The sequence below is a fragment of the Oryctolagus cuniculus genome, chromosome 3 (genome assembly GCF_051225735.1).
Source record: "Oryctolagus cuniculus isolate XC-2025 breed Fujian yellow rabbit chromosome 3, ASM5122573v1, whole genome shotgun sequence".
NCBI classification, from domain to species: domain Eukaryota; kingdom Metazoa; phylum Chordata; class Mammalia; order Lagomorpha; family Leporidae; genus Oryctolagus; species Oryctolagus cuniculus.
The window spans coordinates 180,796,965-180,813,499 of NC_142869.1; the positions used below are offsets into that span (position 1 = coordinate 180,796,965).

Below are 16,535 nucleotides of genomic sequence, written 5' to 3' on the forward strand. Positions count from 1 at the left end.
TCTCAGGCACCCGTGCCCACCCCCGTGGCGCCAGTGGGAAGGGAGGGAGTCCTTCCCAGGCTTGTGGGAAGGTGGATGACGGCTGGAAGGCACGCCCCGCTCCCGCTGCTGGGGTCGGGTAGCTGCGTGCAGTCTTGCCACCTTCCGCCTTCCAATAAAGTTACTTCCTGCTCCCCGTCTGGCTCCCCTCCGCGTCCCTGCCAGGCTGCCGGCTCTCTCCGACCCTCTGCTCCTCCTCTGTGGGTTCCCTAGCCCCTTCCTGCCCACTGAGGCCTTGACACACCGAACTTGCAAATCCCCCTTTTCGCCTTTAATGTGAGAGACACTGGAGGGGCAGGGGGAGAGGGGCTGCAGCGAGAGCAGCACTGGAGATGACTGCCTGTTGGGTGTCTCTCACGCAGGCCCAGCTGGAGCCGGGCTCGCGCGCACAGGGCCCTCCTCGGCCGCATCCAGGGCTGGGTCACCGGCGTCCTCAGTTCACCGCATCCCGCCCCGGCCTCAGACCTCCACCGAGCCCGGCTGCCTCAGGTGCTGCTGCAGTAGCTGGATGTGCTGTATTAGTTTCTTCTGGTGACCAGCCAGGGTGACACCCAGGGCAGGCAGGTCTCTGGGGGGTGGGGGGGAGGCAGGGGGTCACACCTGGGCCGGCTTCTCCAAGGTCCCAGACACAACCCCTCATGGGCTCCCAGAGCCTCCACCCCCCGCCCCGCCTCTCCCTGCTTACTCCAGGCTGAGCTGAGCCACATCACTGAAGGTGCAGAGGCCAAACTTGGAGAAATTGTCCTGGTAGCACTCCAGTCCAATGGCCGACAGCCAGGCCTGGGGCGAGTCCAGACAAGGAAAGTCCAGGGCCACAGGGTTCAGGAGGGCCTGGGCAGGTCTAAGGGGGGAGGAGCAAGCCGATCAAGCCTCCTCTTCCTCTTAGTCCCCTCTCCTCACTTTTCCTTTCGGCTTGCATCAACCCTCCCTGGGTTCCCCGAGCTCCATCCCTAAGCTCCAGACCTGTCCCCGGGGCCCCCCTCAGCCAGCAGGGTGTCTGGCTTGCGGATCATCTTGTCAAATGCAGCCACCAGCTGGTCAAAGTGAGGCCGCCGGGCACGGTCCTTCTGCCAAGTGTCTAGCATAAGCAGATGTAGTCCGGGTGGACAGCCTGGAGGTGGAGGCAGCCGGAACTCCTGCTCTATGGCATTTAATACCTGGACAACAGAGGAAGAATACGATGACTGGAGGTATTGCATGTGGAGGGGAGTACTTTGTTTTTTAGGTAAGGGGGTAGTTTTTAGGTATCAGATGGTGTATGTGGTTGGAGCAGGGTAAGAACTCAAAAATACACAATGTGAGAGCCCCGGGGTCTCAGAATGTGAATGGGTTAAGAACGGAGAAGGAAGGAGCCTGGGAGGGGCAGGGGCAGGGAGTCGGCGACATCTGGTCACGTGCTCACCTCCTGGTCACTCATGTCCCAGTAGGGCCGTTCTCCATAGCTCATCACTTCCCACATCACTATCCCAAAGCTCCAGACGTCACTGGAGGTCGTGTGCTTCCCATGCGCTAGGACTTCTGGGGCTGCCCAGCGCAGCAAACAACCTGGGCCCTGGGGGTTGGGTTGAGAGCAGCAGGAGCACCAGAGTCACATGACTGAGCAGCTGCTGTGTGCACCTCACTGGACCCTCGCGACAACCCAGCGGGGTGGGAGGGATGATCTTCCGTTTGCCGAGGCAGACGCTGAGGCACGGGGGACACTGACCCCGTGCAAGGCCGTGGGGCTGGAGTGCACAGCAGTAGGACTTGGAACCAGCTGTGCTGACCCTGGGGCTTGCGCACGAGGTGGGTCCAGGTCTGTGACGGTCTCCTGCCCTCTAGTGCCCCCTTTCCTTCCCCCGGTCTGGAGATTCCCTCCATCCAACCCCAGCCCAAGCCTCTGTCTCCCCTCGCCCAGGAGAGCCTCCGTCCCCTCCCACACTGCAGGCTCCCACGAGCCCTCCCGCCCCCCCAGACTCCCGTGCATCCCCCAGGGCTTCACGCTCACCTGAGGACTGTGGCCAAGCCGGGCCACCTTGCACACCAGGTGGCTGTTCACCAGCACGCTGCGGGCCGAGAGCGCGCGGTGTACGAAGGCAAAGCTGGACAGATACTGCATGGCGGCCGCCACTCCCCGCTGCATGGCCACCAGCTGCAGGCTGCTGAACTGGCCCTCCCGCTGCTGAGGGGGCAGAGGGTGAAGTCAGCCAGGGGTGGGCCCACTGCACAGCAGGCATGGGCATGAGCAGGGGGCAAGGGTCAGATTTGGGAACTGGAAAATCAAGGAGAGAGGGAGGGCACAGGAGGAGGGGCAACAGAGAACAGAGGAGTAGGGGTCTGTCTCCCAAGCTTCCCCGGACCCCAGGACACTCCTGCTTCAGCGAAGCTGGACTGACCCTGAGGAAGCTGTCCAGGGGGCCGAGCTCCATGAGCTCTGTCAACACCATGAGGGGGCGGCTCTTGGTGACCACGCCCTCCAGCCGCAGGATGTTGGGGTGCTGGAACTGGCCGAGCACGGCAGCCCGGCCCAGGAAGGCCATCTGCAGGCTCTCGGCACCCCCAGCCCACAGGGCCTGGATGGCCACAGGCTGCTCCCGTCGTCCCCGGGGCTGCAGTCGGCCTCGGCGCACTTCTCCGAAGGAGCCTGGGAGAACAGACGGGTCAGAGGCAAGCGTCCGCCCTGCTGTCTGCAAGGGGTCCTGGCCTGGGCAGGCTGGCGAGGCATCCCCGTCCCCCTGTGCCCTCCTCGCCCTTGTGGTACCTGCCCCAATGACCTCCTCGATCTTGATATACGCAGGGTCTACCTCCCGGGCAAGTTCCCGGATGACCTGGTAGGGGTCCTCGTAGGTGGAGGGGTCAATGTAGCACTTCACCCCGAGCCCTGCTGGGGTGGGAGGTGTGTATTATGAAGCCCTCTCACTTGCACCAGATGGTTCCCGGGGTTGGGGGGCTCCACCTTGGGGGAAGCCGGGCTTCCCTGGCACGCACCCCGTCTGGGCTCCCCACCCCAGGCTCTCCCTCAGCCCACCCTGACCTGGACTGTTGTACTGCTGCAGGTGCTCCGTATAGCCTGTGCCTCGCCGCTTCCTGAGGGAACAGAGACCTGGGATAACTCGCCCATCTCCATCCCCTCACCACCACCCGCCCTGCCTGAACAGGCTGCCCTACGGGGGCGGGCATTAGCTGGGGCGGTGGGAAATGGGCACCAACAGACAGCTGCCGCCACTCGCAGGACTGGCTGGGGTCAGGGGGCCTCACCGTTGGAAGACGACAGCGAGCACGGTGATGGCTGCCAGCAGAAGGAAGGCCAGGGCCCCCAGGATGGAGCCGATCACCAGGGAGAGTCTCTCTGGAAGCTGGGAGGACAGCTCACCTGAGGGACCAGCCGCCAGGGTCACAGACTGCCACTCCCCCCAGGCACCCACCATGCCCAGCTGCCTGTCTACACCACATCCCTTCACAGCACGCCCGTGCACATAGACTCTGCCGACGCCTGCAGACATACGTGCACACACGACAGGCGTGCGGCCCTACATCCCTGCACACACCACACACAGCACCCCTAGGCCCCGAGCTGCACTGCCCAGCCGCAGCAATGTCCTCACAGCCTTTCCCACAGAGCCTCCGGGCTGGAGGACACTGGGGCAGGGTTCCAGGCCCGGACAGGGACCCCGCCTCTCCTCACTACCCCCGGGACCTCGGCCAGGCCCCTCCGCACCTTGAGGCAGTGTCTGGAAGTAGACCTTGCCCCCGTAGGGGCCGTGGCCAGCAGCGGTCCGCGCCCGCACCTGGAAGCCGTAGATGTGCCCGGGACTCAGCCGTGTCACAGTGGCAGTGTTGGTCTCACTGGTCAGGGTGAAGGAGTGGGACTCGTCCTCGGCCTGGGGGTAAGGGCTGCTCACTCCCTGCCCAGCCTGTGCGGCCCCTCCCACCTACTGCCACGGCCACGGCCCCCACGGCCCTCCCCCGAGGACACGGTGCCGGGGCTGCAGGTCCCCGAGCGTCTCTTCTTGGCATGGGTTTCCTGCCCACCTGGTCATAGTAGCGCAGCTGATAGTCAAGGATGTTTCCATTGGTCTGGTCAGGCTGTGGCCAGGACACGGTGATGCTGTTGGCGGCCCGACTCACCTGGTGCACCACAGGGACTGCAGAGGGCACTGGGAGGTGGGAGAGGGGGTGAACAGGGTGCACCCCTGAGGGGTGGGTGCACTGGGATTCCAGGGCCCTCAGCAGGTGGGCTGGAGCACAGGGCAGGTTAGGGGGTCCAAAGGTGGAGGAGGCAAAAGGCTCACCTTCGTGGCTGGTGCTGACGTTGATGGCCGCCGCCTGCGGAGGGTTGGGGCTGAGCTCAGACACTCCATTGACAGCCTGCACCTCCAGGATGTAGGGCACATGGGCTCGGAGGCCCCCCACTAACACTCGGCTCTCAGTCAGGCCCCTCTGGCGGGGGTCGAAGTGCACTTCGTCCCGACAGCGGCGACAGGTGGCACCGCTGCCGGGCTCCTGGTGGCCTCCACACTCCTTGCACACAACATTGAAGAGCAGGTCCCCTCGGCCTCCCAGCTCCTGAGGCAGGCGCCAGTGCAGCATGGTCGCGGAGCCTTGCACCTCGAACCAGAGCTCCCTGGGAGCTGACGGAGGGCCTGGCAGCGGGGTGCAGGGTGGGACAGGGACAGGAAGGGGGGAGTTGTAGAGCGGAAGTGATTGAGGACAGAACGGGGTGGGGAAGGTGGACGGCCCAGAGGGCAGGGAGTGTGTGTGTTTGGGGGGTGGGTAAAGCAGCAGATAGCAGAGTCAGTGGGAGGAGGGAGGGAGGAAACCAAGGAAACGGGAGAGAAAGAAGTCACTGGAAATGCAAAGGGCCCCACAGTGGTGTCCTTCCAGACAATCCGCTCCCAGCCCTCTCCCAGGCTGTCTCCCATGCTGGGCTGGGTTGGTGGGGGTGGGAGGGTAGTGGGGAGGAACTCACCAGTGCAAGGGGCCTCTGGTGGGTCAGAGCTGGCCCGGTAGAAGCCCTCGAGGCAGGGGCAAATAGGGGCTGCAGGGACAGGGGCGTGGCTGCGGGCAGGGCAGGGTGAGCAGGGGCCATTCCCAGCCAAGGCCTTGTAGAAGCCTCCAGGGCAGGCTAAGCAGGCAGAGGAGAGAAGAGGCGTCACACTCACATCAGCCATCTACCACGAGCTCCCCAGAGCCCGTTTTCTTAACGTCACCCTTACTTGCTCCTCCCTCCAGCAGACTAATTCTGCCACTCACTGGGCCAGACCACATTTCCACTGACAGAAGTGTGCGGCACCGGGGGCTTTAGGCAAGCCAGGCCCCCAGTGCAGGTGTTCCCGGCCTGCTTGTAAACCATTCCTGTGCAGAGGTCGCCCGCAGCAGCTCCGTTCTCCTTAGCCTTACCCATAGCCGCCTCCTATCGGAATCCTGGCCAGCTGGCCTTGCAAGGAGCCTTCCCCAACTCAGTGGTAGATGGGGGCAGGGGGCCCCACCCGAGGGTAACCTACGAGTCTAACAGCTTTTGGTCTCCAGCACTTCTTGGGCCCGACACCCTAGAATTCTTAACATTTGCTACGGAAGGCTGCAGACATTTCAGGTCAGTGAGCAAGAGCAAGCTTGTCTACTTTGGGGGCTGGCTTATTCCTGACTGTTGGGGGACAAAATGAAGTCTGGGCTGCCCAGGAGTGGGGGCTGAAGTGGGCTCTCACCTTGGCAGGCCTTGTCTCCACGAGCAGGCTGGTGTCCAGGCTGGCAGCGGCAGCCGCCGACGGCTACCATCCACTTGCCCTCCCCGTTGCAGTGCAGCCTTGGGGGGCTGCCCCCGGCTTGGCCCCCCACTCCATCCTCCTCTGGCTCTGCATGAGCTACACAGGTGCCCGCAGCTGCCACCAAGGAAGCCCCCCCGGCCCCACTGGCCTGCGTCTCGGGAAAGGAGGCAAAGGCCCGAAGCACAGCCGGGCAGGTGTAGGAGAAGAGCTTGACGGCTACGAGGGCCAAGCAGGCCCCGGTGTCCTGGAAGGCCACGTAGAAGCCGCGCTGGGTGAGAGGGCCGAAGCTGCGCTCTTTGACATTCAGCTGCAGCCCAGTGCGCGGCCCCGCCCTGTGGGCTCCCACGGCCCACGCAGAAGAGGAGGACGCAGAGGCGGGGAAGCTCTCGTCGGCCGCGATGGTGTCCACCTTGGTCCAGCGCTTGAGGTGCCAGGCTGTGGTGCCCTCAGGGCTGTCAGGCTCCTCGGCCTGGCGGTAGTACAGGGTGAAGGTCTCCCGGCAGGTGCCCCCGCTCACTCCCAGGCTGGAGCACGCCCGTACTGAGAAGTGCAGCCGGATGTGTGCCCTCTGCGCCCCTCGGCGCTCCACAAAGTGTGTCTGCAGCCAGTTGTCCTGCCCGGTGCCCGGCGGGGCCCCCGCCACGTGGCACGCCTCAAAGGTGCGGGTCAGCCGGCGCTGGTCATCCAGAACGCTCACCTCGTCCCACTGCAGAGGGGCCAGGGACAGTGTCAGCGGGAGGGTGGGAGACTTAACAGTGAGGACAAAAAAGCAGGGAGAGGAGACCCTGAAATCCTGCTCCACTGGTGGGAGGGGGTCTCGTTCCAGCTGTCTTTCCCAGGGAGGTTCCTCCCGATTCCCACTCTCAGGGAACCACCAGGGGCAGGGGCAGGGACAGTGGGCTGGGACCTGAAGCAGGACACTCACCCCACCTGGAGGGTAGGTGAGCCAGCCAATCTCAGACGTCTCTCCTGTCGTGTCCAGTAGCACCTCTGCCCAGAGATAAGAGGCACACATGGTGGCCGAGCCTCCAGCCAGCACTGTTAACCCCCACGCATCCCCCCGCTGGGAAGAAATGAACGCCCCTTTCTGGTCCATTTAGTTTGCCAGCAGGGGCACAGCTGTCTGTCAGAATCCTGGCTCGGAAAAATCTGACCCGGTGCTGGGGCCCCTCCCTACTTCTTTCCCTCTTTAGATGTGTTTCCTTTGTTCTGAAACTTTCCTGGGTCTCCACTGGCCACTGGGGCTGGGGGGGTTCTCCTGTCTCCTGCCCCCCTCTCACCTTCCAGAGCCAGAACGGAGGGCGCCAGGACCAGGACCCACAGGCTGCACACCATGCCCACCACTCCACTGCTTGACCAGGAAGCCCCCTCAGTAGCCATGGGGCATCTTCAGGGCTCCCACCATGGCCCTGGCCACCACCCTGCGCCCAGGCCGGGCTGTGGCTTTAGCAGCCGAGCTTGTTTCCTAGGGAGACACACAGGCCCGCGAGAGGCAGGTGGGAGGAGGGCTGCATTTTCAGAAACAGCCCAGACCCATACAACTCCCAAGCTACCCCAGCTCCAACCACCAGGCAGGAGCAGCAGGGAACAGACAGTCTCCCTCAAGACTGCAAATTCCCGCATCCTGGAGAGTCACCTGCCAAGCCAGTCATTCCCACCTCCTGCAGGTGACGCAGGTGCATTCCTTTCTTACCCTTTTCTTCTAGAAAGAGCTCTCCCAGCGTTTCCTCTGTCTCCTGCCTTCCTCCAACAGCCACCTGGTTAGGAAGTTAGGAGATTCTTCTCACTAAAGGCAGGTGGGTCAGAAGCGGATGATCACAAAATCTGCCTGAAGCCCTGCAACACTCTGGGCATTTCTGGAGCAGGGAAGCAGGAGGGACAGAGAGAGAGGACCGTGGGGCACGAGCGGAGGGAGCGGAGGACAGACGGAAAAGGAATCCAGTTCCTGGAGATTCCGTCTGATAAATGAGGCAGCGTAGGGAGGGGGTCAGAGCAGGCAGCCCTGGCAGATGCTTTGTGAGTGAAGGTTCTCTGTCCCGAGGGGCTTGTTTCCTCCTGTAGCTTAGACAAAAAATTAACGCGTGGCCCAAGCCCATGGGAAGACGCTCCTTGTTTTCCCACCATGAAGGAAAGTGTATTGAAACAGGGAGAGGCCACGTGCCATGGATCGAATGTTGCTGCCTACTCCCCTTTGCAGACTGAAATCCCAACCCCCACGGGAAGATGCTCAAGCATGGGGCCTCCAGCAGGCCATCAGTGCCTCACGAAAGAGACCCAAGGGCTCTGCCAATGCCCTCCCAGCACAGTGAGGAGAGGGCTGTGTCCAGAGCCTGGCCTCCAACTTCCAGCCTCCATAACCATGAGAAGCGGAATGCTACCATCTACCAGTCACTCGGGCTATAGTACTCAGCCTCATCTACAGGTCACTCAGGCTATGGTACTCAGCCTCATCTATAGGTCACTCAGGCTATGGTACTCAGCCTCATCTACCAGTCGCTCAGGCTATGGTACTCAGCCTCATCTACCGGTCACTCAGGCTCTGGTACTCAGCCTCATCTACCAGTTGCTCAGGCTATGGTACTTAGCCTCATCTATAGGTCACTCAGGCTATGGTACTCAGCCTTATCTATAGGTCACTCAGGCTACGGTACTCAGCCTCATCTACTGGTCACTCAGGCTATGGTACTCAGCCTCATCTACCTCACTCAGGCTATGGTACTCAGCCTCAATTATAGGTCACTCAGGCTATGGTACTCAGCCTCATCTATAGGTCACTCGGGCTCTGGTACTCAGCCTCATCTATAGGTCACTCGGGCTATGGTACTCAGCCTCATCTACCGGTCACTCAGGCTATGGTACTCAGCCTCATCTACCGGTCACTCAGGCTATGGTACTCAGCCTCATCTACCTCACGCAGGCTCTGGTACTCAGCCTCATTTACAGGTCACTCGGGCTATGGTACTCAGCCTCATCTATAGGTCACTCGGGCTATGGTACTCAGCCTCATCTATAGGTCACTCGGGCTATGGTACTCAGCCTCATCTACCGGTCACTCAGGCTATGGTACTCAGCCTCATCTACCGGTCACTCAGGCTATGGTACTCAGCCTCATCTACCTCACGCAGGCTCTGGTACTCAGCCTCATTTACAGGTCACTCGGGCTATGGTACTCAGCCTCATCTATAGGTCACTCGGGCTATGGTACTCAGCCTCATCTACCGGTCACTCGGGCTATGGTACTCAGCCGCAGCTGGCACAAAGGACTGAGGTAACACCGTACCTATGAGATGGATGATGCAGCTGTTGGAGGACTTTCGGGAAGTGGGTTTTCTTACGCGCACCATGCTTATGAGTTCACCTTGTACACTGTGTGCCGAGTTCAAACGCAGCTTCACTTCTAAGAAGTGCTCCAGGTACCACACACTTGTATTGGTTTGCACAATAACTATGTTATTCATGTGAACTGTGTACAAGGAAGAGGACTAATCTAATTACTCTCCAACAGGAAGATGGTCAAACAATGATGGTTCATGCTTAAAAAGCAAGCGGGGCTACTGCTGATGTAGTGACATGGAAACCATTTCTGCGTGAGAGTGGCGCAGTGGAGCACGGTGCAGAGCAAGCTCTCATCGTGGACTGGAGGAAAAGCAGGTGCATACTCAAGAAAGAACACACAGAACCTGAGACAGCCAAAGGAGAGGACTGGGGGCCTTGCAAGGGAAACTTACATTCTCTGTATTTTCTTGATTTTTGTATTTTTTTTAAATCTTGCATATGTATTTTCTTTTCTATTAAATCATTAACTAAAAGTTCCTTTAAAACTGTAGATAATAACTGTTAATAAAATGAATCAAGATGTTCATGCCCTCAAAATGATTTCAGAGAATTACCTAACAAGCTACCGCTTATGGAAAACCTTCCTGGGCCTTTAAAAGGCATGGCCCTTGCTCATGAGCGAGTGAACAGAGGTGTGGGTGCCTCCTGGGTCACTGGGAAGATTTGCAGGCTCAGTACCTGCTCTGCCGCTTGGCCTGGGGATGGTGGGTCTCTAGCTCTCCCCGTGACTGAGTCTCGAACGCCAGTGGGTTGTGTGCACAAGAGCAGTGGAATCCATGTATTTCTGTTGAGAGGAGAAACAAGAGGCATCGTTGCATGGATGGCACAGAAACAGGACTGAGCCGTCCCCCCTGCCCCCACCAAGTTAACTCTAATGGAAGCTGAGATCTGTTTCCTCCTAGATATGCCTGCTCCTGTGACACAAAATGGAACTGAAAACTACATATCACAATGAAAATGCAATCAAACTAGGCAACTATATTACCTGTGATCAATAAACCCTGATTTTGTCCCTCTCAATCTTTTTTTTTTGCAACACGGGCTGTATCATAAAATAGTCTTTCATGTCACCCCCAGGAGGTTAAGAAGCTACCAGGGAGAGAACCCATTTCTGCAAATGTATGGGCTGACATGGAGTGGGCACCTGCCAACTGGCCACTGTCCCTTACCTTTCATCCCTCTACCACCCAGAAGCCTTCCCACAGGACAGTCTGTTCCCAGGAAGCAGAGCTCTTTGCAGATACTGCCCCAGATGCTGTCAGGATCATTCGCAGGTTAAGTAAGTGCTTCACAGAACGGGGAGGCCACGCAGTAAGGAGCACACACAGCTCTTAACCTCTGTAACACAGGAGCCGTCACCAAGGGCTGCGCAGTAAATCTCCCAAAGCAATTCACGCTGAAGCCGCATCTCTCGCCCAGCTTAATGTGGAGTCAGGCTTGATACAGCAAAGCCAACCAGATTCTGTCCAGAGTAACAGTCTTTAGGAACAGGGTTTTCAAGAACGGAAAATGCCAGAGGCAAGTTTTTGAACAATGAGGGCTATTTTACCATTTTCCCAGAAGATATCCTTCAGTCAGAACATGGATGGATTCTATAATCTACACAAAGAAGAAACAGTGGGAACTGTGCCTTCTTAAATTTACAACTAGACAAATAATCAAGGAGAAGGAATAATAAGTATTTTGGAAACATCTCAATGAATTATCTTTGAAAGATGGAAAAACAAGATAGATAAGACACACTGCTGATAGTATCAGCTGTAGCATAAGGAACATTCTAGAAGATGAAAAATGGCCAGGAATTTGCCTGGATGACCCACAATTCTAGCAAAGCATTCACTTCAGGCTGTAACACAGGGTGCGTGCACAGCCTTGCATGCATCCTAATGACAACACGAAGCTGGCCTATCTCCAGAACACCCAGAAAGAGCAAAAGCAATTATGAAATGTTACAGCCACTCAGTTCCCACCATCAAGGAGAATCAGAGAGAGAAGGATCCAATGGGCACACTGCATGTGGATTGCCACTTGAGTAATTTTGGGGAAGCTTACTGAGAACAAAGATAATCATTAAAAAGAAATGGTTGAGGACCTTAAAGTACCCAGAAGTGTACTTTTGATATTGCATGAGGACTTCTTTTAGATTCAGATCCAGAAGACTGAAGGTGATAAACAGGTTTCTTCAGGGAAAAAAAAAAAAGAAAAGAAAAATTGTTGCTGAGTCAGATAGGGAAGGTAGGTCAGATCTTGCTTATCAAACAAACCAGATAAATTCAGGTCTTTTTTTTTATGTATAAAAGAATCTGAGTGTACCTCTACTGAAAGATGAAAATAGGAGGAAACTTTATGAAGATATGGAATAAATTGCTGTCAGCTAATTCCTACCACTGCAAATTCTTTTGAAGCAGTTTCAAAGGCAGAAACATAAGTGACAAGAACACGGCTGCTTGACATGCCGGGAATACTAACCAAGCAAGACTTAGAACTTGATTTTCAAAGGTGCCTTCGATGGTCGCGTACACCGACAGTTTCTGCAGTGGGTCCAGGAGAGCCTTCTGGGTGTGCAGCCGGTCCACTCCCGCTGCCAGAAGAGGTGAAGAGGCCCTGGAGGGCGGGCCTTCTTGTTCCTCAGACCCTGAGTGCTTATCTTCTCTAGCTCACGAAAGGGAACTAACGAGGGTTTAGACAATTCTAACACAAGCAAATGCAGAAAGTGGATCCCCATCAAGAAAACACTACAATTTCAGATGTGTGTAAAGTCTTAAAAATACAAAACACTAGCAGCAACAGAAACGTGGATATAAAGTGATTGCTTAGAATATGAGACTGATCAAAGTTTCAGGTGACAAAAATTGCATCCTATGACTTATTTCTTCCCTCAGATCCTCTGAACACATTACTTTATGGCTTTATGATACAATGGGCACGATACAGTCACTTTTTTTTGGTTTACAAAACAAAGAGAATTTCTCTTGGGCCTCAAGGTTGTATTTGGTATTCAGAAATTGGCAAAAATTAATTTGTAGATTCTTAGCTTACATAAAGTACATCTTATGAAGTGTTTATCTATGAAGGTAAAAGATTCAAAAACAAATGAGTAAATCTTCAAGAATTTGAGAAAATTAATTCTGCTCAAATGAAATGCTAAAAATGATACTTTCATAAAAAAATCAACTTACATAATAGCTGATGCACCTGAAATCACAAAGTGAATTTTTACAAATGTAATAATCTAAGCTACTGAGCTTGGAGGAAGGTATGGCAGAAGATACATTAGGCCGTTAAAACTGATTACTGTTGGAGGTAGAAATAGAGGAGGGTGAGTGGGCAGTGGTTAACTGTCTCACACATATCTGTATTGTCTTTCTTGTTATAATAAGCACACCTTATTTTGTAATTAAAACAATCTCATAATTAAAAATCTTAACAAAGCAGAAGACATTTTAAAAATCTAGGCAAATAGAGCAAGTGCTTACATTTTATCTCCTGTTCCTTTTTTCCCCTCTGGGTTTTAAAATATCTAGACATTTTCATCAACAAGAAAGTAGGGCTGGCGAGGCAGGAGGAACTGAGAGGGAATGAGGGAAATAATGTGGCCAAGAAAAGCAGAGTAACTTTTATCCCTACATGTTCTTTAAGCTTTCCCAAGAAGTTCCAGCTGTCCCAGGCGCAACGCCGTACTTCTCTTCCACGACGCCGTGCAAAGGGCTGGGACAACCGACCGCGGAAAGCAGGGGAACGCTTGCAACGCGTTGCAAAGGGTGCCCAGCAGGCTGCAGAGTCAGTCCAGGGTGTGGGGGGGGGGCAGCATCCCAAGGGCGAAGGGCCATGGGGTGGGGGTCTGGCAGGCTGCTGGGCTGCTTCTCACACCTGTTAGCCACAGGGTCAGAGTGGGAGGCATCAGCACCGGGCCCTGTCCTCTGCCCCGCTCTGCAGCTGCTGACCACCCAGGAAATGCCAGTGTAATCCTGCTCGGCTTACTGCTCAGCCTGTACCCTTTCATGTCCGCGGCACAGATCCACAGCTCCCTCTGCGTGCTCTGGCCTCCTGCCTTGAGAAGCAGCCCATCAGTCGTAGTGGCATCATCCAGGGAGGAGGTGGCTGTCTTCCGCCCCAGCTGGAGGAGCCAGGTTATGGATTACCTAGCCCAGGCCAGTCCTGTGTCCCTCGAGGCCGCCCACTCAGACAAATGTGCCTCCCACTCCTAGGCTGTGGAGCCGGGGGAGGCTTTTAAGATGCAGGCAGTGTCTGGGTCTAGCCAGCCAGCCAGCCACGTAGAATGAGCCACTCTGCGCTCAGAGCAGGGACATCCGTGGCTCAGGAGAAGAGCACCAGGGAGGTGTTGGGGCCAGCAGTAATTGATGAGTAAGTGCAGGATGGTGGGAGAAAGCCCCGACTGCCAGAAGCAGACCCTGTGAGAGAGGCTGTCTGAAGATGAACACACCAGGCAGAGCGCATGAGGCGAGGCGGGCGGGAGCAGCGAGTGTGTGCCCGAGCACGTCCCTCCGCGAGGGCTCCCACAGCCCCTCTCCCTCGCCTGCAGCCCCTGCTCCACCCCAGAAGGCGTTCCTGCACAAACCCCTGGGCGGGCTGGCAGAGAAAGGGAGACCTGAGGCTGCACAACCCCTCCAGGCTCTGCTGCCCACTTCTCCCTTGAGTGGGGTGGGGACACAGCGCCTAGCGCTCACGTTCAGGAATTGGCAAGGAGTCAGAAGAGTTGCTGTCCCGGGGAGGGGGGGTCCAGCCTCTCCCAGGCTCAGGCCTCCCAGGCTGTTGCCCCCCAGTAACTCAGTGGTCATGGCCAGCCCATGATCTCGCAGCCCAGATGCCCCAAGAGACTCCCAAGGCCACGAGGACCGTCTGCAGGACCTCCTTCCACACTGAAGGGCCACTGAGCTGACCACACCAGCTGCCCCGCTGAGCACCCCCTCTCAGCACCCCATCACTTGGGCAGCCTGCCTGGACTGCACACAGCTCCACATCTCCTTCCCACTGGTCTCTCAGCTCAGGCTCATCACGGCCCAAGTCAAGCTCGCCTGGTGGGTGGAGGGCCAGGGTTAACTGATGGGGAACAGGCTGGGCGGCTCCTCTCCACGGGCACTGCCAGGGACGTTACAACATCGGCTATGCTGGGCCCATGCCAGCTCCCCCAGGGATGGGAGGAGAGAGGGTGCCAGACGGCCGAGATCAGCAGGTGGGGGTGGGGGACAGGCAGGGCCAGGCACCCAAATGCAGAGGTGGAGGTGAGGCAGGCCAAGCAGGAGACTTTGGCTGCAACTTGAGTATTACGGGGCTGGGGGCCCTGGAACCAAGCCTTCGTCCCCACCTCCGAGGCTTAAATGTGGTGATGGGGGGTTGGGGGTAGCTAGGGCAGGTGTGGGATCAGCCTCTTGGCTCCTCCCAGCTCCAAGGGGATTGGAGAGATGCCACTGGAGTCAGAGAGACGGACACTGTTTAGAATGCTGGGAGCCCGGCCTCTGAGAGGAACCCCCAGCCCCAGAGCAGGACCCCCAAGCTATAGGCAGAACAGGGCCTGTGGGAACACAGTGGGAGCGATCCTTACAGCGTCGCTGATGGCTGTGGTGGTGTGGTGGGGTCAGGTTGGCCAGTTCATCACCCCTCACGAACCCAGCTCTTGCCTTGGGGAGAAATACTCCGTACTCCCCGAGGAGGTTCCCCAGGACCTGCAGAGGCCCTGGGTGGGGGGGTCCCTCTACTTTGGCAAATCTTAATCCATCGGTTCCCAAGCACACCCGTCCGCTGACCCCCCCAACGCAGCCGGCGACCCCAGGGCTCACCTTCCCGCCGGCCGAAAGCTCCGCAGGTCTGAGCCCCCGAAGCCCCACGGCGGAGCTCGCGGGGCGCCGCCCGCGTCCTCTCGGGTCCGGGAACCCCACTGCCCCGCGGCCGGGGTCCGCGCGTCGCCGCGAGTCTCTGAGATTCAGGGGCTGCTCCGGAGGCGGGGCGCCGGAGGAGGCTCGCGCAGGGCCCGCGTCGCGCTCGCCGCCGCCGAGCCGGCTCGCGGGTCCCGCGCCCGCTCCTCCGGGGCGAGCGCAGCCCGGCCCGCCCCCTGCGCGCCCGGCCCGCCCCTCCCGGTCCCTCCGGCCGTCCTCTCGCTCCCCTCTTCCGGGGCGCCGAGCCCGTCCTCCCGGCCTAGGCGGCGAGCGCGCGGCGGAGGCGCGGGGGAGAGCGCGGCGGAGGCGCGGGGCGCGCCCGGGGCCCCGCCTGTGCGCCGAGGAGGGGCGGCCCGCGGCCGGGCCGGCGGCTGCCAGGGGGCTTTAACGCCTGCGGCGGGCGCCCACGCGCGTTCCCTGGCGCCTGCCCGGCTCTGGGGCTGGGGCGCCGGTGTGGACAGAGGTGGGGAAGGGACGAGAAGGGGGCGGCGGGGGAGGGAAGCGGAGCCCTCGCTGAGGGGCGTGCGCGTAGGGGAGCGGCTCCCCTCGCCGGGCCCCTGCCTCCCTCCGCGCTCCCCGAGGGGCAGGGGTGCAGTCCCGCGGTGGGGGCCCGGCTCCGACCCGGCCTGGCCAAGCCGCTGCACCTCCTGCGCCCGCGCTGCGGAGAGGACCGGCCCGGCCGCGGGGAGAGGCGGTGGAGGTACTCTCTGGGGGTGCAGGGGCGCCCCGAGGAGGCCGGTTCCCGCCCGCCCCGCACCTCTGAGGGGTCGGGGGTCTTTTGTTTTCGGTGCTGCGGGGCCGGGCTGGGGTCTTCCCCCGAGGTGCTGCTACCACCTGCTGGCTCTTTCGGGGAGCGCGGGCGCCCGCTGCTCGCCCCTTCTGGCTCCGTCCCACTGCTCTCGCCTATTGAAGGCGGGGTTCGGGAGGCACCAGCTGGAAATGGGCAGAAACCGGAGAAAATTGGGAGAGGTCTGCGAGCCCAGTAGCGGGCACCTGGGAGACACAACAGGCTTTAATGAATTGACGGGATGAGCGATAGCGGGAAAGATAAAGGCGACTCAGCGCGGTTTGTTCACTCACACTATCCGGAGTCGGGTCATAAGCCCGATGATGCTTCCTACTTCTGCATTTGGACATCAGTAACTCCACTTGCCCTGCTGGACCTAACTCTGTCTTGTGTCTTCCCCTTTCCCTGGAACTCAGTGGTAGAGGGCTCGCTTCGCTGCCTATCAGTTATCGCCAAAGAGGCTTTTGTGAAAAAAAATCGGAATTTATACTGTGTCTAGTATTACATAACTCAAGATCCTAAATATACTAACATGCCCATTGCCAGAAATCTGTGGGTACATTGGGAACCTAAAATAGTAATAGAGCACGTAATTAAGTTATAGGAACATAAAAGCATCCACTAAACCAAAACCAACACAGGTTTCTTTACAAAGCCCAGCAATCCCACACATACCGTGTGTTGACATCGTGGTACAGACACTAGTATTCCTCTCTGTTGTATGACTTGTGCCAC

The 16,535-nt window shown here is 58.2% G+C and overlaps 1 protein-coding gene across 6 annotated transcripts; it reads right to left on the reverse strand.

Moving 5' to 3' along the window:
• Positions 1–288: 288 nt before the first annotated feature.
• EPHB6 (EPH receptor B6) lies at positions 289–15,174 on the reverse strand. 6 transcript variants are annotated; one of them, XM_070071583.2, is made up of 19 exons: positions 14,918–15,174; positions 9,798–9,903; positions 7,477–7,540; positions 7,064–7,248; positions 6,709–6,773; positions 5,724–6,489; positions 4,988–5,143; positions 4,311–4,661; positions 4,051–4,175; positions 3,737–3,899; positions 3,277–3,391; positions 3,053–3,105; positions 2,780–2,902; positions 2,415–2,662; positions 2,027–2,200; positions 1,442–1,591; positions 1,003–1,196; positions 725–880; positions 289–607 (listed from the first exon to the last, which is right to left on the reverse strand). In XM_070071583.2, the coding sequence occupies exons 4-19, from the start codon at positions 7,161–7,163 to the stop codon at positions 499–501; spliced, it is 3,048 nt and encodes a 1,015-aa protein (XP_069927684.1). In that variant the 5' UTR covers positions 7,164–7,248; positions 7,477–7,540; positions 9,798–9,903; positions 14,918–15,174; the 3' UTR covers positions 289–498. The 6 variants fall into 6 exon arrangements, with proteins under 6 accessions (XP_069927684.1, XP_069927688.1, XP_069927687.1 ...); XM_070071587.2 differs by having other exon boundaries at positions 2,780–2,899; positions 14,918–15,160; XM_070071586.2 differs by having other exon boundaries at positions 7,477–7,569; positions 14,918–15,140.
• Between the last annotated feature and the right edge of the window lie 1,361 nt (positions 15,175–16,535).